Here is an 18,885-nt window from a genome sequence, read left to right as displayed (position 1 = left end):
GTTTCTGCAGCCACAACCTGGGGCTTACTCCTCATGTGCACCAGAGCAGTCCTTAGTGGGTTAGTGCACTAAAGCAATGGGAGCAAAACTAGCTTCCACTTTCCCCCTTAACCCTGGGTGTAGTCAGAGGCCAGTTCAGCAGGCAGCATACCTGAGCTAGCTTTAACCTAGCTATCCCACACAGATGTCTGCGTGGGCTAGCCACCCAGGGTCAGGGTTCCAGACAGGCTTGAGAAGTCTGCACTGAAACCCATGCTGCTGCAGCCTCGCTCCAATACCCAAGCTAGCTAGATTAAAGCTAGCATAGGTGTGTCTATGTAAGATGCCGTCACACCCTGTGATTGCAGCATAGACCACACCTTACAGGTATTATAGGGAAAGAATAGCAAGGTTTAGATAGCTGGGACGTGAGGACCTAGAGAGACGTCTGAATCAAAGATGACAGCCAGGACAGACTGGATGGCAATGTCACCCAGAGTGACCAAGAAAGGATGCAAGCAAGAGGGACTGAGGTGAATGTTTAAAGCCCTGTTTTAACCATGTTGAACTTGAGCTAATGGCTAGACATTCAGGAGGGGGTTGTCAGAGAGACAGGCCATGATTTTAATTTGGATAGAAGGAGAGAAGTCTGGAGTGGAGAGAGAAAGAGAGAGATCTGTGAGTCCTCAGCATAGAGATGGTAGTTGAACTTGTGTTTGCAGATAGGATTACCCAGAGATGAGGTATAGAAGGAGAAAATAAGGGGACCAAGGACAGAGCCCTGTGAAATCCCCACAGACACCTGGTATGTATGGGGGGGAAATAAGGAAGATCTTCCAAAGGATATGATGAAGGAGCAATTAGAAGTGGACTAGGGGAATAAGAAGAGGGCAGAGTGCTAGGAGACAAGGGAGGACAGTGACTTGCTTAAGGACTCGATCCTGGTTCACCGAAGTCCATTGGAATTTTATCATTGACTTCACTGGTAGCAGGATCAAGCTGCAAGGGTGCATTTTGGCTCCACTTCAGGAAAGCACTTAAGCATGTTCTTAACTTTAAGCAAGTGCTTAAGTCCCATTGAAGTCAATGAGACTTTAAAATGCATAATCTCTTAGTCTTTGCACGGGTGATGTATTATTTATTATTGACCAAGGATGAACTGAAATCCAAGAGTCAAAAAACTAACCATGATTTTTCTCATGAGATCATTTTTTATATAAGTTGTGCAAGGTAATCGTATGTGTTGGGAAATGTATGCGTTCCATTGTTGTATGGAAGGAGCGGGAGGTGGGAGGAGAAAACTAAAGAAGGAATATAAACTATTTTGAGGAAAATGGATGATTTTGGTTCCAGAAACAAGAGTAGGCTAAGGAATGGAAGCTTATTGTGCTTATACAGTCAGAGCTAAGGGTTTCTCATTGAACAAAGAGCTCATTATTTAATAAAATACAATAGCAGATGCAGCTGAACTCAAATCATCACTCAGTATATGCAGATGTAATCATCCATAACACCAAAGCTACCTGTGCGCACTGCTCTGGGCCACTTTATGTAATGACAAACCTTAATTCCGCCTGTGAAAGATCAGTTTTCGGCACATCTGGAAATAGTATCAGCCAATCAGTGCTGCCAAGAAACAGGGCACTTTTGACTTTGGTTGGGAGCCCAGTTTTAGTATGTGAAGGACCTCTATGCTCAAAGGTTCATGTCTTTAGTCAAACATTTTGGTGACACCTTCACAGACGGTGCCTTACTCAGGAAAAACTTCAGTTGAAACCACTATAATTGAGCCTAATGGAGCTTTCCCTAAATTACATTAGGTTTGCAGGATCAGGCCCAGAAACTTGAAACTGTATTTTATTGGACCAGAAAACATAATTGGTCTTGATAGATGATAATTTAGTTTCTAAGGAGGGCAAACACTATCCTAGAATTCATCCAGAAGCTCCTTAAATAGTTTGGATAGATGGCATTAGTCTAAAATAAATGTAGTAGTCAAATAATCAAATGTACTGTTATATTTCTAGCTATTTATAATCCCCCTTTAGTTTAGCATGGCATATGTCAATCATTTATTCATTTAATATTCCTAATCTCCTTCAGATCCAATGTAGGCTCAGACCTACCTCCCACATCGGTGTGTATATTGTTATTGACTGCACCACTACTAAAGGTGGGGCATAAGTTGTCTGGGCTTACCCAAAGAAGGCAGCTCTGCTTTGTGGTTGGTTGGGGCTGGAGGGGGGGAGGGAGGAAGGTCAGAAACTGCTGCAAAAGGCGCTTTGCAGCGGTGACTCACTCCCCCCATTCCTCCAGGAATGTGCATAAAGGTACGAAACCTGGGAGGGACAAGTCTCTATGTCCAAGCAGCAAGGAAGCCAAGACCCACCCTCCCTCCCCTAGTGGAGGCGACTGGCAGGCTGGGTTAGGATTTGCTGTGGGCATTACGCTAGTCGCCCCTTTTAAAGTGGGGCTGGGAAGGAATTTTTCTCGCACCACCAGAATTGGCTTTGGTGGAGTGTGGGTTTTTTCGCCTTCCTCACAGCAGGTGTGAGGATGGACCTTTTCTGGTCAGTAGAAAAGGTGGTAGGCCATATGTCGCAACTTATTTTGTAATATTGGGTGGATGTTCAGTGCAGGTACTCCATAGAGAGGGCAGCCAGTGACCAGATAAATGGCCTGATAAAGGACTTAAAAGGAGGTCCTGGATAAAAGGACAGAACGGGGAAGGGGTTCGGGGACTCCTATGACTGGCACGGCAGGGAGCCAACCCCCTCCATTCTCATAGCCCTCCTAAACCCTCTCACGAGGCTGGTGGATGGTAAGGTCCAAGCCATGAGTTGGCTGGGGGACCTGGATGGAAACAAAGAGGGGCTGGTGAAAGCCCTGGAAAACTGAGTTGAATAAGCATGGATTAAACAAAGGCGGGCTTGTGAAAGCCCCGGAGAATTGATTTAAATAAGCATGGATTTGCCTGCACTGTACACTTTATCTGCCGGGTAGTCCCAGACATCTATATATTAAAGTTGCTGCCTGATTAAAACCCATAACAAGTCTCCTGTCCTCCTTGCGGTATACCCAGGCAACTAATACATGTATTTTATGTCACCAAACACCAAACTGTTCCCCTAATTTTAAAATAGCAGTTGTCACATTGCATGGGAGAATCAAAACTAAAACAGCAAAGTATTGCATGACCACAGATGCTTTTAAAGTAGCATTGAACTAGTGGTTTTAAATTAAACATTTGCCAAGATTACTCAAAAACTAAAAACCAAGCGGCATGGGCGCGTGAGGGGGAAGGACGTTGTTTACAAATGAGGAATGTCGGTTTAAAATAGTTTATAAAAAAGAAAAGGTCAGGAAAACAAACAAAAAAGACCTTCCACTGGAATATATTCACATATGGCTGACCAAATAATATATCATTATTCTTAGCTGAAAGCTGTTGATAACAGAGTAAGAAATTCATTTCTTTTTAAAAGCTGTTGATTTGAAAATTATTTTTATGGGTATTGTGATGACAGTGAAAGTTTAACAGACTATGTGTACCACATTTAGGGTAGGGAAATCCACTGGTGTTTTAGGTTTTCATGAAACTGCTAATTTTGTCTAAAGCTTTGGATTTCTTGGAATTTTTTTGGAGGTTTTCAAAACAGTTTTTCCTTAATTGAAATGTATTTTCAAGGAAAATTATGTTAAAAATCATTCTAATTTAAGCTGAGTTAAAAACAACAAAAATGTATTTCTAGCTAAATAGAATCCTGTGCCATGCAAACAAAAAGATTCTTCTTTTGAAGCAATTCTTCTTTTGCTTCCAGACAAAGAGAATATAGTTTAAAAATGAGCTGCTCAAAACTCTCATTTCAACATAGCCAAATGGCACCAGAAGCTCTCTAGGCTTAAGATCTGTTCAAAAAATGTCATGTGGTTCTTCTAAATTTGACATAGTACTCTTCCACCCTGGATCATGTCACAAGTTCTGTTCTCATTTACACTGGTGCAAATCATGTGCAACTCCACTGACCTCAGTGGAGCAATTTCAAATTAACTCCACTGAGAATGAGTCAGAGCAGAATTTTGCAAATATATCTGTAAATAAAATAAATCAACTATTTAGTAAATGCATGCTAAAAAGTTAGAAGGTCTATTTGTGTCACACTAGCACTAAAAAGACAACCTGCCAAAACTGGTTAACAATATTAACCATGAGATTCAAAGCAATCACACCACACTGGTAAATCGGCTCGGAAACTTTATATGGAAAAAACATTAAAACATATGCTCAAAGATGGAAACTTTCTTAAAATCAATCCATAGTCTGCACCTGTGCCTTCCGTGGAACTCACATTGTCATCCATGGCATTTTTATGCAAAGAGGAAAGGTAGAATGTGGCCCTAAGCCCAGTATGTTCCTGCTGTTTGTTTTGCATGCCCCAGATAAAAGGCAGTGATATTTTAGATTCCAAACTCTCCAACTCTCATTTATAATCAGCCTGCATAACGCCCATGTTTACAAAATGCAGTTCTATATTCTAAGAACAATCTTTCAAAGACGGAGTGCTATAATTCACAGGAGTCAGGCATGCCAAATCGCCTGTTGTAACATAAAATGTGTTTAATCCTGCTGATTTAAAATAGCACTTTAGTAATGTAATGAATGGTAGGTATTTCATACATAATATTTCAAGTAAGCATAATACTGATGGAAGTGCAAAGCATAAGAGGGATTTAAGAGAATCAAATTGTCCATCTTCATTGATTTTTTCAAATGTTTTTAATGTTTAAAAAATCAGCATTATAATAACAGCAGCTTTCTTCTGCAGAGTTTATCATGTTACCAATTTTCTCTTTTAACTGCCCATTTCATTATCTCTAAGGAGTCCCATTGACTTCAATAGGCATTGGTTCAAGCCCTAAATACACTGTAGTAACCACCAGCTGAGATTAATATTAGCTACTAGTTCTAACAACTAGCTGCTGAGTGTCATGCTACAATGACAGCACGAAGGTGAGACTGGACATTAAATGACCACAATTTTGTTTACACAAAACCAGCATATAGTCATGGCACTAGTCAGGCATCTTTCCTGAATTATAACTAACCATTGATTAACGTGTGGTATTTCTATTCCAGTCAAAAAACAGCAGCAAATAGTTCAGAGCCTATGTTCCAGGCTCACCAGTCTCATTCTTATTGAGGCCTTATGGCCCCTCCATTGCTGAGCCCTAGTGCATAGTACACTATATGCTAGTTAACATGTTCCTGCCTCAGAAAAGTACAGTTTCTTAAACAAATGCATTTAGGGCCCATGGGAACAACATTACAATAGTAGTAAGAATAGCAGAATCAGGCTCTGATTATTTTTATTAAAAACAAATAGAACTGTTGAGAGTATATTTTCAATTTAATTGGAGAACACTATAGGGTGAGATTTTCAAAAACTCCTAAGTGACTTGTGCTCCTCCACTGACTTCCAACAGGACTTGTGCTTGCTCTGAAGTCACTTAAGTGCTTTTGAAAATCCTACTCATAATTCTTTAGATTGGTAGTTATGGGCTTGGGTAGTGGAGGAGGTTGCCAGTAAGATGGACCATACCACCTATTACCAATTATGCTTTCAAATTATTGTTAACAGCTCAAGTCTATATTTTATACTTGTTCTTTCCAGAATTATGCCAAACTTATTCCTGGAGCTACTGTTGGACAACTTCAGAAAGATTCTGGAAATATTCTCCAATTGATCATTGATGCATATAAGGTATGTTTATAGTATACTTCTCCTTTTGCATGTCTGCTATTCTCAGATATTAAATTGTGATTTGGTGAAAACAAATGCCTTTGGCTTTGTTTCTGCATTGTTTACAATAAGCGCATCAGTTGTGCACAGATGCCCCTCATTATAGAAACTTTCCGTCGCTCCTGAAAAAAAGAACATGCAAGTTCAAATGTTGTTGGAGCATATTCATCACACTGTTTTGCAGTAATATTGGAAAGCAATGCACTAAGAATGCTATTCTCTGCTTTAGCTAGGTGGTGGTGCCGCTGTGAGGTTGTTCTAATGTTTTTAAAGGACAGAATATAGGCAGGAAAAAAAGATTTGAATGTGTTTAAGATTATGTGGGGGAAATACAAATAGGGACATAAACCTGGTGCTGCCTTTCAGAGCTTTGTTTATAAAATAGATCCTGGTTGCCTTGCTCTTGGAGGTTAGGGGAATCTCTCTGGTACATTTACAGTAATATATTGAGGGTCCTAGTCCCTGGGTTTTTTTTCTTTACTTCACTTTTCTTTATTACAAGCATGTACTCTAGCAATTACTACATTTAAAAAAAACCCTCTTTGTAATGATCATTTCTCATGTTTTTTTATTCTCACATCCTTTATTTATATCATATCTCAACAAAAAAAGAAAAAAATAACACAAATTGTGAAATATTTTATAATGCAAATATTAATCTTTTATAATTAATTGTAATAGCTTTTTATACTATGGGTTTTCTAATAAACACCAACAGATTTTCTATAAAGTAAAAAAATAAATATGACAATGCACTTTAAAATCAATCAATCAAGGGACTTACTATTGTAATAGACCTGGGGTGAAATCCTGGCCCCATTGAGGTCAATGGTAAAACTTCCAGTGGAGCCAGGATTCCACCTCTGGATTTTAACATAGGACTAAGGTTAAATGCCTTCTGTTAGGGTTAATTGAGGATGGAATTTTAGGACATAGCTACTGTTACTCCACCTTTAATGGATTAAAAGCCACTTTTACTTACTATCTGCAAGAGAGGTGAAGCTGGGAAATGGATCCTGGCTGCTCCCACACATTGCTCAGCACTCCACAAATAGTTTGGCTAGTTTGAAAAGTACAGGGCAGAGAGTGAGAGGAGTGCCAAGGAGAGCTTCATGTAGATACCTATGGTGCCACATATGAATCAAGGCCCCCTGGCTGAGAGACTTTCAGAATTTATTCATGCCCATTTTATTAATGTTAAAGGTTAATTATTCCATTAGTTCGTGTCTGAAACTCTTTTAAGCACAAAAAGCAAGTTAATACAAACACTAAGAAAATCCTCCTTCCCACCTCCTCGAAGGTAATATTTATTTTGCAGAATATTTTAAATAAAAATGAAGTGATGCCTCACTGAATGAAATACCATTTCCTTATATTTGGTGGGAGTGTAGAAAAGCTGAAATTGTGGTGGGAATAAAGGTGGACTTGTTAAAAATCACATGATTCGGACTTAGGAATTCTAGGTTCTAGTTCCAGCTCTGCCACACTTTTGTGGCACCTTGCATTGTCCCTCTCTGCCTCAGTTTCCCCATCTGTAAACTAGGAATAATAATAATTACCTACCTCAGAAGGATAGTGTTAGGTTAAATGTTGAATGTTTCTAAAATGTTTTATGTTCTTTATATGACTTGCGCTATAGAAACTCAAGTTATTATTAATATAACTCACAGATGTATTGGCCTCTAAAATCTTCAGTGGGAGTAAGCAAATTAGGAAACTATGAGCTGTCAAAATATTTGTTGTAAAATGTTCTCATATTTCCCCGTGCCCCCCTCCACAGTGTGATTCATAGTCTCCAGTAAGCATGTCGCGACTTGCTTTGACAAATGTTAAATTCTGTATTAGCTTTGTATCTTCAAAGCACTCATTCAAGTTGCATTATATCTGAAATCAAGCCTGTTGATTCCCAAGTTATTCCAGCATTCTTAAAAATACAAAGAATTCCATTCTCTCCAGCAGCCAAGTCCCTTTTGGCTTACAGGGTAATAAAGATTGAAGGAATAATATTTTAAACAGATCAGGTACCAGTTTTGATCGGGGGAGCTGCTGGCAAAGGCTCAAGTTTGTAACACTGCTGATGCCTGTTTCATTCAGGAAATCTTTGAGTTAAAAGTACTTCTGCAGGAACGTTTAATGTACTTGGGAGCCAGATTCTGCTCCCAGTTATGCCCACGTAACCCACTAGATTTGAGTTGTCTTCTTGAAGTCATGGAAGTGAAAACAGGGTGGAGTTTGACCCTGGATTTCCATTCATTTCCAGCTGAAGGTGATACATATTTTTAATTTAAAAAAACATTTCACAAATAGAAAATGGAGACGTGGTGATAAAGATGTATCCCATCCATCTGACCAAAAGGATGATGGGCTTATGCACAGCAGCATTTAATTTGTACTTACTATTACAATTTCACTTTTAAATAGTTTTGCAGTGCTGCACCTCAATTCCAGCCCTGGACCTCCAATCCAGCTGATGGAGTGAGGAGTTGAAAACCAGACTATTATGTGGTACATCTTATAAAGTCTGCATTGCCAACTCTCCTTATTTTAGCATTATTCTCATGGTAGCTGATGCTTTTGTTAGACCCCCCAGCTGCTGGAATCAGTTACTATGTGAGAACCTCTGCTTTTTTTTTTTTAAAGGAATTTTCTTGCCTTCATGGCTGCGGAGAAAAGCTTGACCATGTGAGCCTAAACATCCCCACACCAGATGGCAAATCAAAAGAACACAATATTTATTATTTTTAATCTCATGATTTTTAAGCAAATCTCATGATTTTCTGGGGCTGGCAAGAATGTCACTTTCACTAAGGGGTAAATCCCTGTCCCCTCCCTATATGGGCACACAAGACCTTGGTGGCAGCAGAAACTATATCGTTCACTGCCTGGAGAGGGGGCAGGATTTGGGGTTGCCACACGCGGATTGCACAGACCCTGCCATCTGAATTAGAGCTCTCTAAGGAGGTTCCTTTTTACTTCCAAACAGAGAAGGCTGGGGAACAGCAGAGCCAGAGGAAGTGCCCATCTTCCCTGTTCAGAGGGAGATTCAGGCAGCACAGAGGCTACTTCAGCCTGTGGCTGGCGTAGCAGCGAGGAGGGAGAGATTGTATCCCATCCAGCTCCCCAACTTGATCCTCACTGCACAGCCTTGTTGCTCAAACTGTGTGCTGTAGAGTGGATTTGGAGCTAAATGAATATATTAAACATCTTGCTGGGCTGCTATCCTTTATCTTATTAAAATAATACTTCAGTGAGGTTTTTCAGATGGAAAGACACAATTAAAATGAAGTAGACAAACAGATCATGTAGAGAATCCAAAGCTTATACAAATGAGACAGTTATGCAAGTTTATACATATTCCACTTGCAGTTTCAGCTAATGCCCATTGCACCTAGTCCTGCAAATCTTTACTCAAGTGAGTGGCCCCATTCATTGGGATGACTCAACTGAGAATCTCCAAGGAAATTAAGAAAAAGTGGACATTTTCAAAAGCATCTAAGGTACTTAGAAACACAAATCCCATTGGAAGTCAGTGGGACTTGTGCTCCTAAATCCCTTAAGCATAATTTCCCATCAAACGGATTATGTATCTGAGGTTTAGCCTGATGCACACTATTGATTGAATTAGCCCATTAAAGTCCACAGAAGTCCATCTTGCCGCAGTCTTCAGTGAGCTTTAGATCAAGTCTCAGTATACTGTCAAAAGTGTAATACAAAAACATTTAAGAATGAAACTCAGAAAGCAGAGTGTGAGGGAGCGCAGGCAGCAACATGAAGAGTATCTCTTCCTTAAGCAATAATAGCATGATTTCTGGCATTACTGAACCCGTTTTGAAATCCAAGCAAAAGCTCATAAACTGAAACAGTTTCCATCTGGGGAACAGAAGAAAACAGGAAGAAGAAGAGACTTAGATTTACACAATGGAGTGAGCGAGAGCCAGAGGATTAGGGCTGGCTCTGGTACTGGAAAGATAATGCCAAATCCTGGAGTCTTTTCTCTGGCCATTCTCAGACAAAACTGAAGTCAATGGGTGTCATGCCTGAGCAAAGACTGTAAGGTTACATGTTAAACAAGGAAAGCTACAGTGTTAGCAAAGTGATCATATAAATTCCTCAGTAAGGCCATGGCTAAATTAAAACCTACAGAAGGGAGCGGAGTACTTAGAAATGAAAGAAGACTTATTAAAGCATTAAGTACATTCCCCTACAAGTGCAGGATATGGTCGCTCTGGTATCAGATATTCAGCTGATAAGGCTGTTGATGTTAGCCTAAAAAGCAATACTTTGTTCATCTTCCATTTTTCTTGCAAGAAAGAAGTATGTAAATAAAGTATCAAAATTCAGAATTCTTTACTGCATAGATAAGGTTGAGTTTTTCCAATATATGTCACAAAGATGTGGAGCATTCGCAACCATCCCATCCATCGTGTTCCTTTTCTTTAAGGAGCTACGATCTGAAGTGGAGCTGGAGGTGTTAGGAGACACAGAAGGACTCAATCTCTCTTTCACGGCAATCTGTAACAATGGTACCATTTTTCCGCACCAGAGGAAATGTTCCCATATAAAAGTAGGAGAGACAGTAAGTAGATAACAGATTCTCAAATGACATTCATTCCTGTAAAACTGAGAGAGATTTTTAGAACACCAAGGCAGAAATCTTGCTTCCTTTATTTAATAAATCTCTTCCAAACAAATTGAGAGTTATTAGGCAATACCTAATAAATTCTTGCTCTTGGCTGTGCGTTATATTTCCAGAATATTCGTTGCATTTCGTGTGCTGCAGCCATGAATGGTTAATATATTTTCTTTTCCAGGTCTCTTTCAACATGACAGTAAGCCTACCTACCTGTGAGAAAAGGCGGAGGCAGATTGTAATAAAGCCTGTGGGCCTGAGTGATGCCCTGGAAATTGATATTCAGCTGGAATGCAGCTGTAACTGTCAGAAAGAGGCTGAGATGAACAGTTCCAAATGCAGCAAAGGAAAGGGCTCTTTTGAGTGTGGTGTGTGTGCCTGCAACCCTGGCTACATGGGTCCTTATTGTGAATGTAATGAAAACTCCCTGAGCACAAATTCCTGTAAAAGGTCTCCAGAGCAGAGCTCCTGCAGCGGGAGAGGCGACTGTTACTGTGGCCAGTGTATTTGCCATTTCTCAGTGTACGGAAATATTTATGGGCCATACTGTGAATGTGACAATTTCTCTTGCGTGAGATTTAAAGGATTGCAGTGTGGAGGTATGTCCACCTTAAACTATTTTTAAAATCTATATTATAACCTTTTATGTAGATGTAACCTTCATTATAGGTGTATTTCCAGATGTGAGCTAATTTCAAGGTTTTGACATTTATTTTCATTCCACGTTGGCATGAAACCAGAACCTTTCAAAAATTTCTGAAAAAAATGAAAGAGAGAGAGAGAGAGATCCCTTCCTGCCCCAGAATACCCCATAGCCCAGTGGTTAGGGCACTCACCTGGCATGTGAGAGTCCCAGCTTGTGGGTCTCCCACATGCTAGGTGAGTGCCCTAATTGCAATGCTATAGCAGCAGTGTCTCAATCTTTCCTGTTGGAGCTATTCCATTTTCTACAAATAAATAATTAAATATTAACTGGACCAGAGAGAATGAGGGACTGTACCCCAGTGGTTAGGACAAGTTCCTGTCTCTCCCACATCTCAGGTGAATGCCTTAACCACCAGGCTGCGTGTCTCTCATTTTGTCATTTCCAGATCTGTCCCCAAAACTGTACCATTTCTCTGTTTTATAATTATTCAAGTATGCCAATTATCCAAGTATTTAATCACTTTGAGCCTGATTCAGATCTCACGCTGGTTTTATACCAGTAACGCCAATGATATAAGTGGAATTGCTCTTGATTTACACCAGTGTCAGTGAAGTAAGAATCAGGCCCTTTATATTTATTTTCGTCTTCTGGACTAAATTCTGCTGTAAATCCAGAGCAAGTCCATTAAAAACAATGGGAACAGAGTTCAACTGACATCTCTCTGGAGTAGCACAGTAGTGAATCAGGTAGGTTGGAGTTATCCCAGTGTCAATGAAAAGACAATTTGGCCCATGAGGATCGAGTCTTATCTCCCACCCACATATATCAGGAGTGACTCTATTAAAGTAAATAGAATTTCACTAGTTTAAGTGAGATGAGAATCAGGCCCTTTATGTTTAACTATACATTGAAAAGGGTGGGTTTTTTTAAATATGAGAGGTGCTGGTAGTAATGAAAATGTGCATTCTGAAATAGAATGCTTGTAATAACTTCTTCTGTCACTTTCAAATGAAAACACTAACCTGGCAAGATAACCATTACTTTTCTAGGTAATGGTGATTGTGACTGTGGTGAATGTGTATGCCACAGGGGATGGACTGGTGAATATTGTAACTGCACAACTGACACTAATTCCTGTGTTTCTGAGGATGGAATACTGTGCAGTGGAAGAGGTGAATGCATTTGTGGAACATGTGTTTGCACAAATCCCGGGGCCTCTGGTAGCACATGTGAAAGATGCCCTACATGTGGTGATCCTTGTAATTCCAAACGGTAAGGTATTGTTTTTACCATGTTTGTATTTTCTGCTTCATTCAGATGTGTGCAGTATAGTAATAGCTCTGGGGTGCTATTCCCAACACATTTTTCCTGAGTGTTGGTCCTAGAACCTAAGGGCTTCTCTGCTTCTTCTATGCGATCTAATCATAATGCAGAAACCAAACATTTCCAGCATTGATCCGCTAGATCTCAAAATGAACTTGAGGGAAAATACTTCCCCTAGTTTCAGCTGGCACAGAGCACCATGTCACATTTCCACTTCTGCCACTTGGTTGTACAAAGAAGCCCTACAATGAATTCAGCTGAGCAATACTGATATCTGTTCATGGAACAGAACAACACCACCAATGTCACAGAAAGAAAAACAGATAGGGAAGGAACATATAATAAAGTTTGCAACATGACTGTTAGTTTATTTATGGCTATGGATTCATAAGGCCAAGTTCTGCTTTCAGAAGCTACACCAGATTTACACATATACAGCAACTCAAATACCAAATTCAGCTAAATGGAGCATGGATTAAGCAGGTGCAGTTGTCATAGGAATGTCTGGGTGAGGTCAGTGGAGATAAAAGCAGTGGCGTAAGTTATGCATCAGGTATAAGCTGATCTGAGACTGATCATAGGTAGCAAAGGGGCACTGATTTCACTTTCATTGAGATATGTAAAAGAAGTGAAGCTTGCATGCGAGGGTATACCAGTAAAAGCATTTTAAAAGAGGGTAAGAAAAGCAGATCCTCTAAACACACACATTTGTATGCGTGCACTATCACCAAATCATCTGAGGATAAATTCAGCCTTGATATAAGTAGGCACAACTGCCCAAGTAGGCAAGCTGCTTGAATTGCTCTCCATTGAATACCGAATTGGTGCAAAGTACATTTGCATATTCACAGAATGCTGAATCAGTGCAAGTTATGTTAAAGTATCTCTACTCTGCTACTTATATTGATTTATACCTGAGGCCTGCTGCTTCTCCCACACTGTCTTTACCCCTTTGGAATTCCGTTGCCTTATTCTCAATATAGCATTGTAAATGAGAAAGGAACCAGTTCCATGATGTGTAACTTATACTACCATGGCTTTGTACAACTAGTGGATCAGGTCCCAAAAGGCCAATACAGTTTGCTCAAGACTCACATGCATAGGCTAAGTGCATAATATTTTGAGTAAACGTAGCCCTTGAGTATAAGTACATTATGCAGTAAATATATTGATCTGTTTATACTCTGACTAATTCAGCAGACTAACAGGAGATATTTAGTTATCTGATGAGCATTGAGTTAGCATAATAAAAATATATTCCACATCATCCATTTGTCAGACCTTTCCATCTCGCCTCTTTCTTTGTCACTGCCATGACAGCTGAAACATATGGCTGGAAAAGCCAAGAGAGAGAAGATTGGAGGACATGGCTAAGTTAAGAGACCAGGTCAGAGGGGACTGAGAGACATGGGTAGGCAGCTGAGAAAGTGAGGGCAGTAGTTTGAGAAACATGGCAAATATGACAAAAACACCATCAACACTGAATGTATCTACATTTGATAGGGACTATCCCATTACCCACTCATGTATTCTATTCACTGCTTCACTTGTGAATGATAAGGTCACCCTCATCTCATGAAAACAATCACAGTACCCTCAGCATTATTCTCATAGAGGGATGTAATTCAATGCAACAACTGTGATGGCCAGTTTCTTTTTAAACAGTCAGTCAGTCCTACAGAGTTGTTCTTCTCAGAGTCTCAGCCTCTGAATCCAGTCAATGCTTTAAACCTAGAATTGTTCCAATATACTTTGCAACAACAATTTTCTTATGTGAACTTCATTTATGTATTTTCTTTATTCCACTAGCAGACTCTAGACCTGCTCCAGCTCCCATTGAATCACTGGGAGACTTTCTATTGACTTCAGTGGGAGTTGGATCAGACCCCGAGTTTGTTTTTAAATATTCCAATAATTGTACAAGTAAATAAAATAAAGTAAATAAGATATTTTGAAGTTACTTTGCCAATAACTTGCATCAGCTTAATTAGCATCTGTGTTAGTAGCTCCTGAGACAAGTGAATCATATTTGAGAGACATCTGTTAAGATACCTGAGCATGTTTTTAGTCACTTTGTAAATATAACACACTATTTAAGAGATTTTAAACATAGGGAGATTTATATTAGATTCTCAGCCTCCTCACACTGAAGTCAGTATCAAATATTAGTCCATTTGGTAGCCATTCTTCTGACAAGTATTTAGCGTAGGCTTAATTCTGAACCTTTATCTTTAAAAATGAATGCTACGTATGAGTAACCCCATTTCTTTATCAGACATACATGAATCATGTTGCCTGGGGTTCTGTCTGGTAACTAACAAGAGCTTAGAGAGAGAGGGGGCAAACGAGTACTTAACTACAGTACCTTTATTCAGGGTTTTTTGGAGGCAATACATATCACATTTCTGAGAACTACTGTATCTATAGCACAAGACCTTTTGTTGGCTTCTTTTTAAAAAGTAGACAGCAAATATATTCTCCTTTATATTTGTGCTTTGTAACAGACAGAGATTGATGAGCTTTTGAATTATTTTTCACAGGAGCTGCATAGAATGTCACTTGGCTTCTGATGTCCAGTCACAGGCAGAATGCAATGAAAAATGTAGATTAGTTGATGCAACTGTCAACAGTGCAGAAGGTTTGTACATCTTTTATTTAACTGCCTTTTGCGGTCTGCCTTATTCATAGCTTCATTTTTCATTAGTTTTACATAAAAGTATATACAATATCTGAAAATTACTGCAGTACATACATCATTATGTCCCCATGGGATTGGCTTAAAAAATTATACTGGTTATTTGACCCAATCACTATCTATCTACATATACAGTACTGCACTGAGAAACATCCTTTTTATTCCTTCAGGTTAATTAACTCACCACTATACACCTAGTTTCCTAACCAACTTTTGAAAACTATAATCCACCTATGGCTGAATTTTAGTCTTACGTGCACTAATACAAACTCCCAATGAAAGCAGTATCCTAACAAAAGCATCTGGATGTAAAATTACACCCAGCCCATAAGTTTCATTATGATTGCTGCCCTCAGATGCACATGCAGTGACCCCTTTGAAGTCCATGAGAACTTCCAAGACAGAAATTGACCTTGAATAAAATATTACCCTCATAGACAAAGAAATAAAACTTTAAACAAGACCGCTAAGCAATATCATTGCTTTTTCTAAACAGAAAAAAGGGAGGGGCCTGCATATAGTTATGCAGACAATCTGTAATTACTTCCAGTGTCAGCTAATACGCTGAAATATTGTAATTCTGAGGCAAGGCAGCACAATCACTACGCTGTAAACATATCACAGATATGACTTCACCTCTAGATCAGGCAAATATAATAATTAGGACAACAATGCTGAATGCTGTATGCACATCTTGCGATTGTTTGCACTAAACCGCTGGGAATTTATCCACAGGATCACAAATAGCAGCAATCCAGTGATATTTGCATCCTTTCTGAGAAGAGCTTCAGCACAGTTGTATTTTGTGGTTTCTGTTACAGATATCAAATACAACGTACAAAAATTGTAAGAATTTATCTTTGGGGGCAGTGATGGTAACATTGTATTCCAGAACTTAACAATAAGTTACAATGATTAATATGCATGGTATATATTCATGAACGTATGGAATTCTATAAACTGTAAATAAGTTCATAAAAGCAATTAATCATTGTTCAAATGATAGATAAATTTCTTTGGGTGATACTAATCTATAAATCCAAATAAGTTCCTATAGTTTATAATAAAAGTACAATAAGTAGTATATATTTATGGCAAAAATTCTCAAAAAACATACAAGTAAAAATAATAAATTGAAAGAACAGATTTGTTTGGATAGTTATTTAGAAGACGGTGGGTAGCATGGCTATTTGGTATCTGAGTACCTTCCATACAGTTTTTGGTATCGTATTCTTAGTACAAATTTTCAAAAAGCTATCATTGAATGGCAGATCTTTGTAGCCAAAGATACATAGAGCATTCTATTTAAGGTATCCACAATACTACTGAAAACTGGGACTAGCCCATTGCATTGTCTGTATTTTTGTGTGTTTTGCACTTGAGCCTCTTTCAAATTCTACCCTTCCCTGACCATAATCTTCAGCAACTGTAGACTTTAATTTTGTTCATAACAGTAGTATCAACTGCTGTAGAAAAAACTGCATGATAGTTTCCATTCTAACCCCACAAATAAAATAATTATTGCAAACTTTATTTGAACAGCTCTATGCCTGATCCAAAATGGTTGAGAGTGGTGGGTGGAGTGATTGATTTGGGCATGGAAACAGCCCTCAATGAGGAGTGACTTTAAGTGGTCTGGAGAAAATTAATACTTAAAAGAAAAAAATAATCAGAGGTTCCAAAAACAACAGAAGAACAGCAATGCAATGAGAATTCATCAAGTTGTGCATTACTTGCCCTATGTAACTGCATAATCTTGTCACTGTTACCCTTGTTCTTCCTCCCCCAGCTTCTTATTCATTGTTAGTTATACATATTTGTCGCATTTCATCCTATATTTAGACTGTAAGATCTTTGAGGCAGGGACCATCTTTTAATCTGTTTGTACAGTGGTTAGTACTATGGGGCCTCAATCCTGACTGAGGCATCTAAGTGCTACTGTGATAAATAATCATACTTGTTGGCTTTAACTTAACAAGTTCTAGCCCTTTGAAATTATATATAGTGTGTATGTATCTGTGCGAGGAGTGTTTGTTAGTCTCTGAAAAGTTTGATCCAAATCTCATTAAAGTCAATATAAAAGCTTCCATTGACTTCAATAGGAGTTTGGTCAAATCCAAAGAATGCAGCTAAGGTAGACTGCACTATGCATGGCTAACATAGGTGCATAGTGGCAAGTACAGTGAAGCGGGTTTTGAGGATCCCTTCACTCTTTTCCCACAGACCTTGTAAGTGGCAAAGAAGTTAAGAAGGGTTGCCTATTTTGTAAGATTCACAAAGGGATCCCTGTTCTGTTGCATTTTAGGAGTCCTGCTACTGGGCAAGGTTGCAACCTCAGCTTGGGTATTTCCTGATTTTTTGAGCGCTTCATTATGAAATCTGAATATTTTTAAAACATATTTTTATATGGAATATTAAAAATTTCTGAATAGATTTTTGTCTGAAAGATTCCTTTACTAACAATTGTTACAGGTAAAACCTGAGCTGATTACAATTGAGAAACAGTTAAACACAAACACCCAAAATACACAAAAAACCACATACACTTTTTTTCCTGTTTCTTCAGATTGCCTACTTTGTGCACTTGGCAGTGCACTGTGCAAAGTTAGTTTCACTTCCCACTTTTTAAGTGCTAGCATCACATGTATAAGTGCTCTGCAGGAAGCTCACTTGAATGTTCTTGTCCCTACACTCCAACAGGGTTTCAATATAACACAGCTGTGGAGGTGCTGGAGTTTCTGAGTTTATATAGGTGCTACTTTATGTTACTGTTTTTCATGGATGAAGAGAAATTGTCAAATTAATGTTAAGTATTAAAAATTGAAAAATTCTAAAAATGCTGAGATAGCCGCAAAAATCTATATGTCCTACAGAAGCTACAGAAGGAAACTGAGGAAAGGTCAAGGAGGCATCTGTCCCTCCATGTAGCTAGGTCTGGAGCTCCAAGCCAGGGAGCTGGGTTAGGTGGAACATACTCAACCAGCTTATAGAGCCAGCAGAGGAGAGGATCAGGGAAATGAGCTGCAGATTGGGGAGAGGGCCAAGCACTTGCTTTGAGCTGCATCCCTGAGGCATATGCAGAGCCAGGGTTCAGTGTGTTCCCATACTCCTCCCCCAGCTCTGATCCGCACAGACATCCTATCAGGTCTATACATGTTCCCTTAGTGTTTGTGTGAGTCACAATAAAGCAATTCTAAAAGCCCAGGACAGTATGATTAGGAAAGAACTAAAAGGAGCATAAGCAGCAGATATATTTGACAAAAGTGATTTTGTTCCACTTTGGCATAATTCAGAACATTTAAGTGGAGGCACCCCTTTAAAGCTGCCGGCGTCCCATCTCAGTGCAACGTAAACCTCAGGCACTAATCCTGCTGTCCTGCTGCCTAGGATGAACCTTGCATGCTATCTGACCCAGTACAATGCTGAAACACTTCAGAAGGAATCAAACTGGTGCAGTTGGAACAGTTTTAATAGTGGGGTGCTGAAAGCCATTGAACAAAACTGTAAGACCTGTATATGATGGAAACCACTTCAAGCCAGGGAGTGCGGCCACACCCACAGCATCCCTAGTTCCAGCACCCCTGAACTGCTGTGTACATTTTTTTATCCTTACTCTTCCAGGACCTCATATACTTAAACAGTGGGACACCTTGGAGGATTAATGAATATATTCAGTGTAAATTAAATTTAAGAAATTAAAGCAGTGTTGTCAAAAATCTGGAGTCAAGCCCTGAAAAATCCTGAGATTAGTATAAGTCATGGCATTTTTAAAAAGTAATAAATTTGGGGTTCCTTTTATTTGCCTTCTGAT

General features: G+C 39.1%; 1 protein-coding gene across 1 annotated transcript in view; it reads left to right on the top strand.

The window, feature by feature from the left end:
* The window catches only part of ITGB6 (integrin subunit beta 6), a 46,280-nt gene that overhangs the window by 13,077 nt on the left and 14,318 nt on the right, over positions 1-18,885 (top strand). Inside the window, exons 9-13 of the mRNA XM_044978517.1 lie at positions 5,652-5,741; positions 10,222-10,356; positions 10,592-11,009; positions 12,106-12,328; positions 14,920-15,017. Coding sequence (XP_044834452.1) covers positions 5,652-5,741; positions 10,222-10,356; positions 10,592-11,009; positions 12,106-12,328; positions 14,920-15,017 — 964 coding nt within the window. The remainder of the gene's footprint in view (positions 1-5,651; positions 5,742-10,221; positions 10,357-10,591; positions 11,010-12,105; positions 12,329-14,919; positions 15,018-18,885) is intronic.

This window comes from Mauremys mutica, chromosome 10 (assembly GCF_020497125.1).
Source record: "Mauremys mutica isolate MM-2020 ecotype Southern chromosome 10, ASM2049712v1, whole genome shotgun sequence".
In the NCBI taxonomy this organism is placed as follows: domain Eukaryota; kingdom Metazoa; phylum Chordata; order Testudines; family Geoemydidae; genus Mauremys; species Mauremys mutica.
This window is presented reverse-complemented; position numbering and strand designations above follow the sequence as displayed.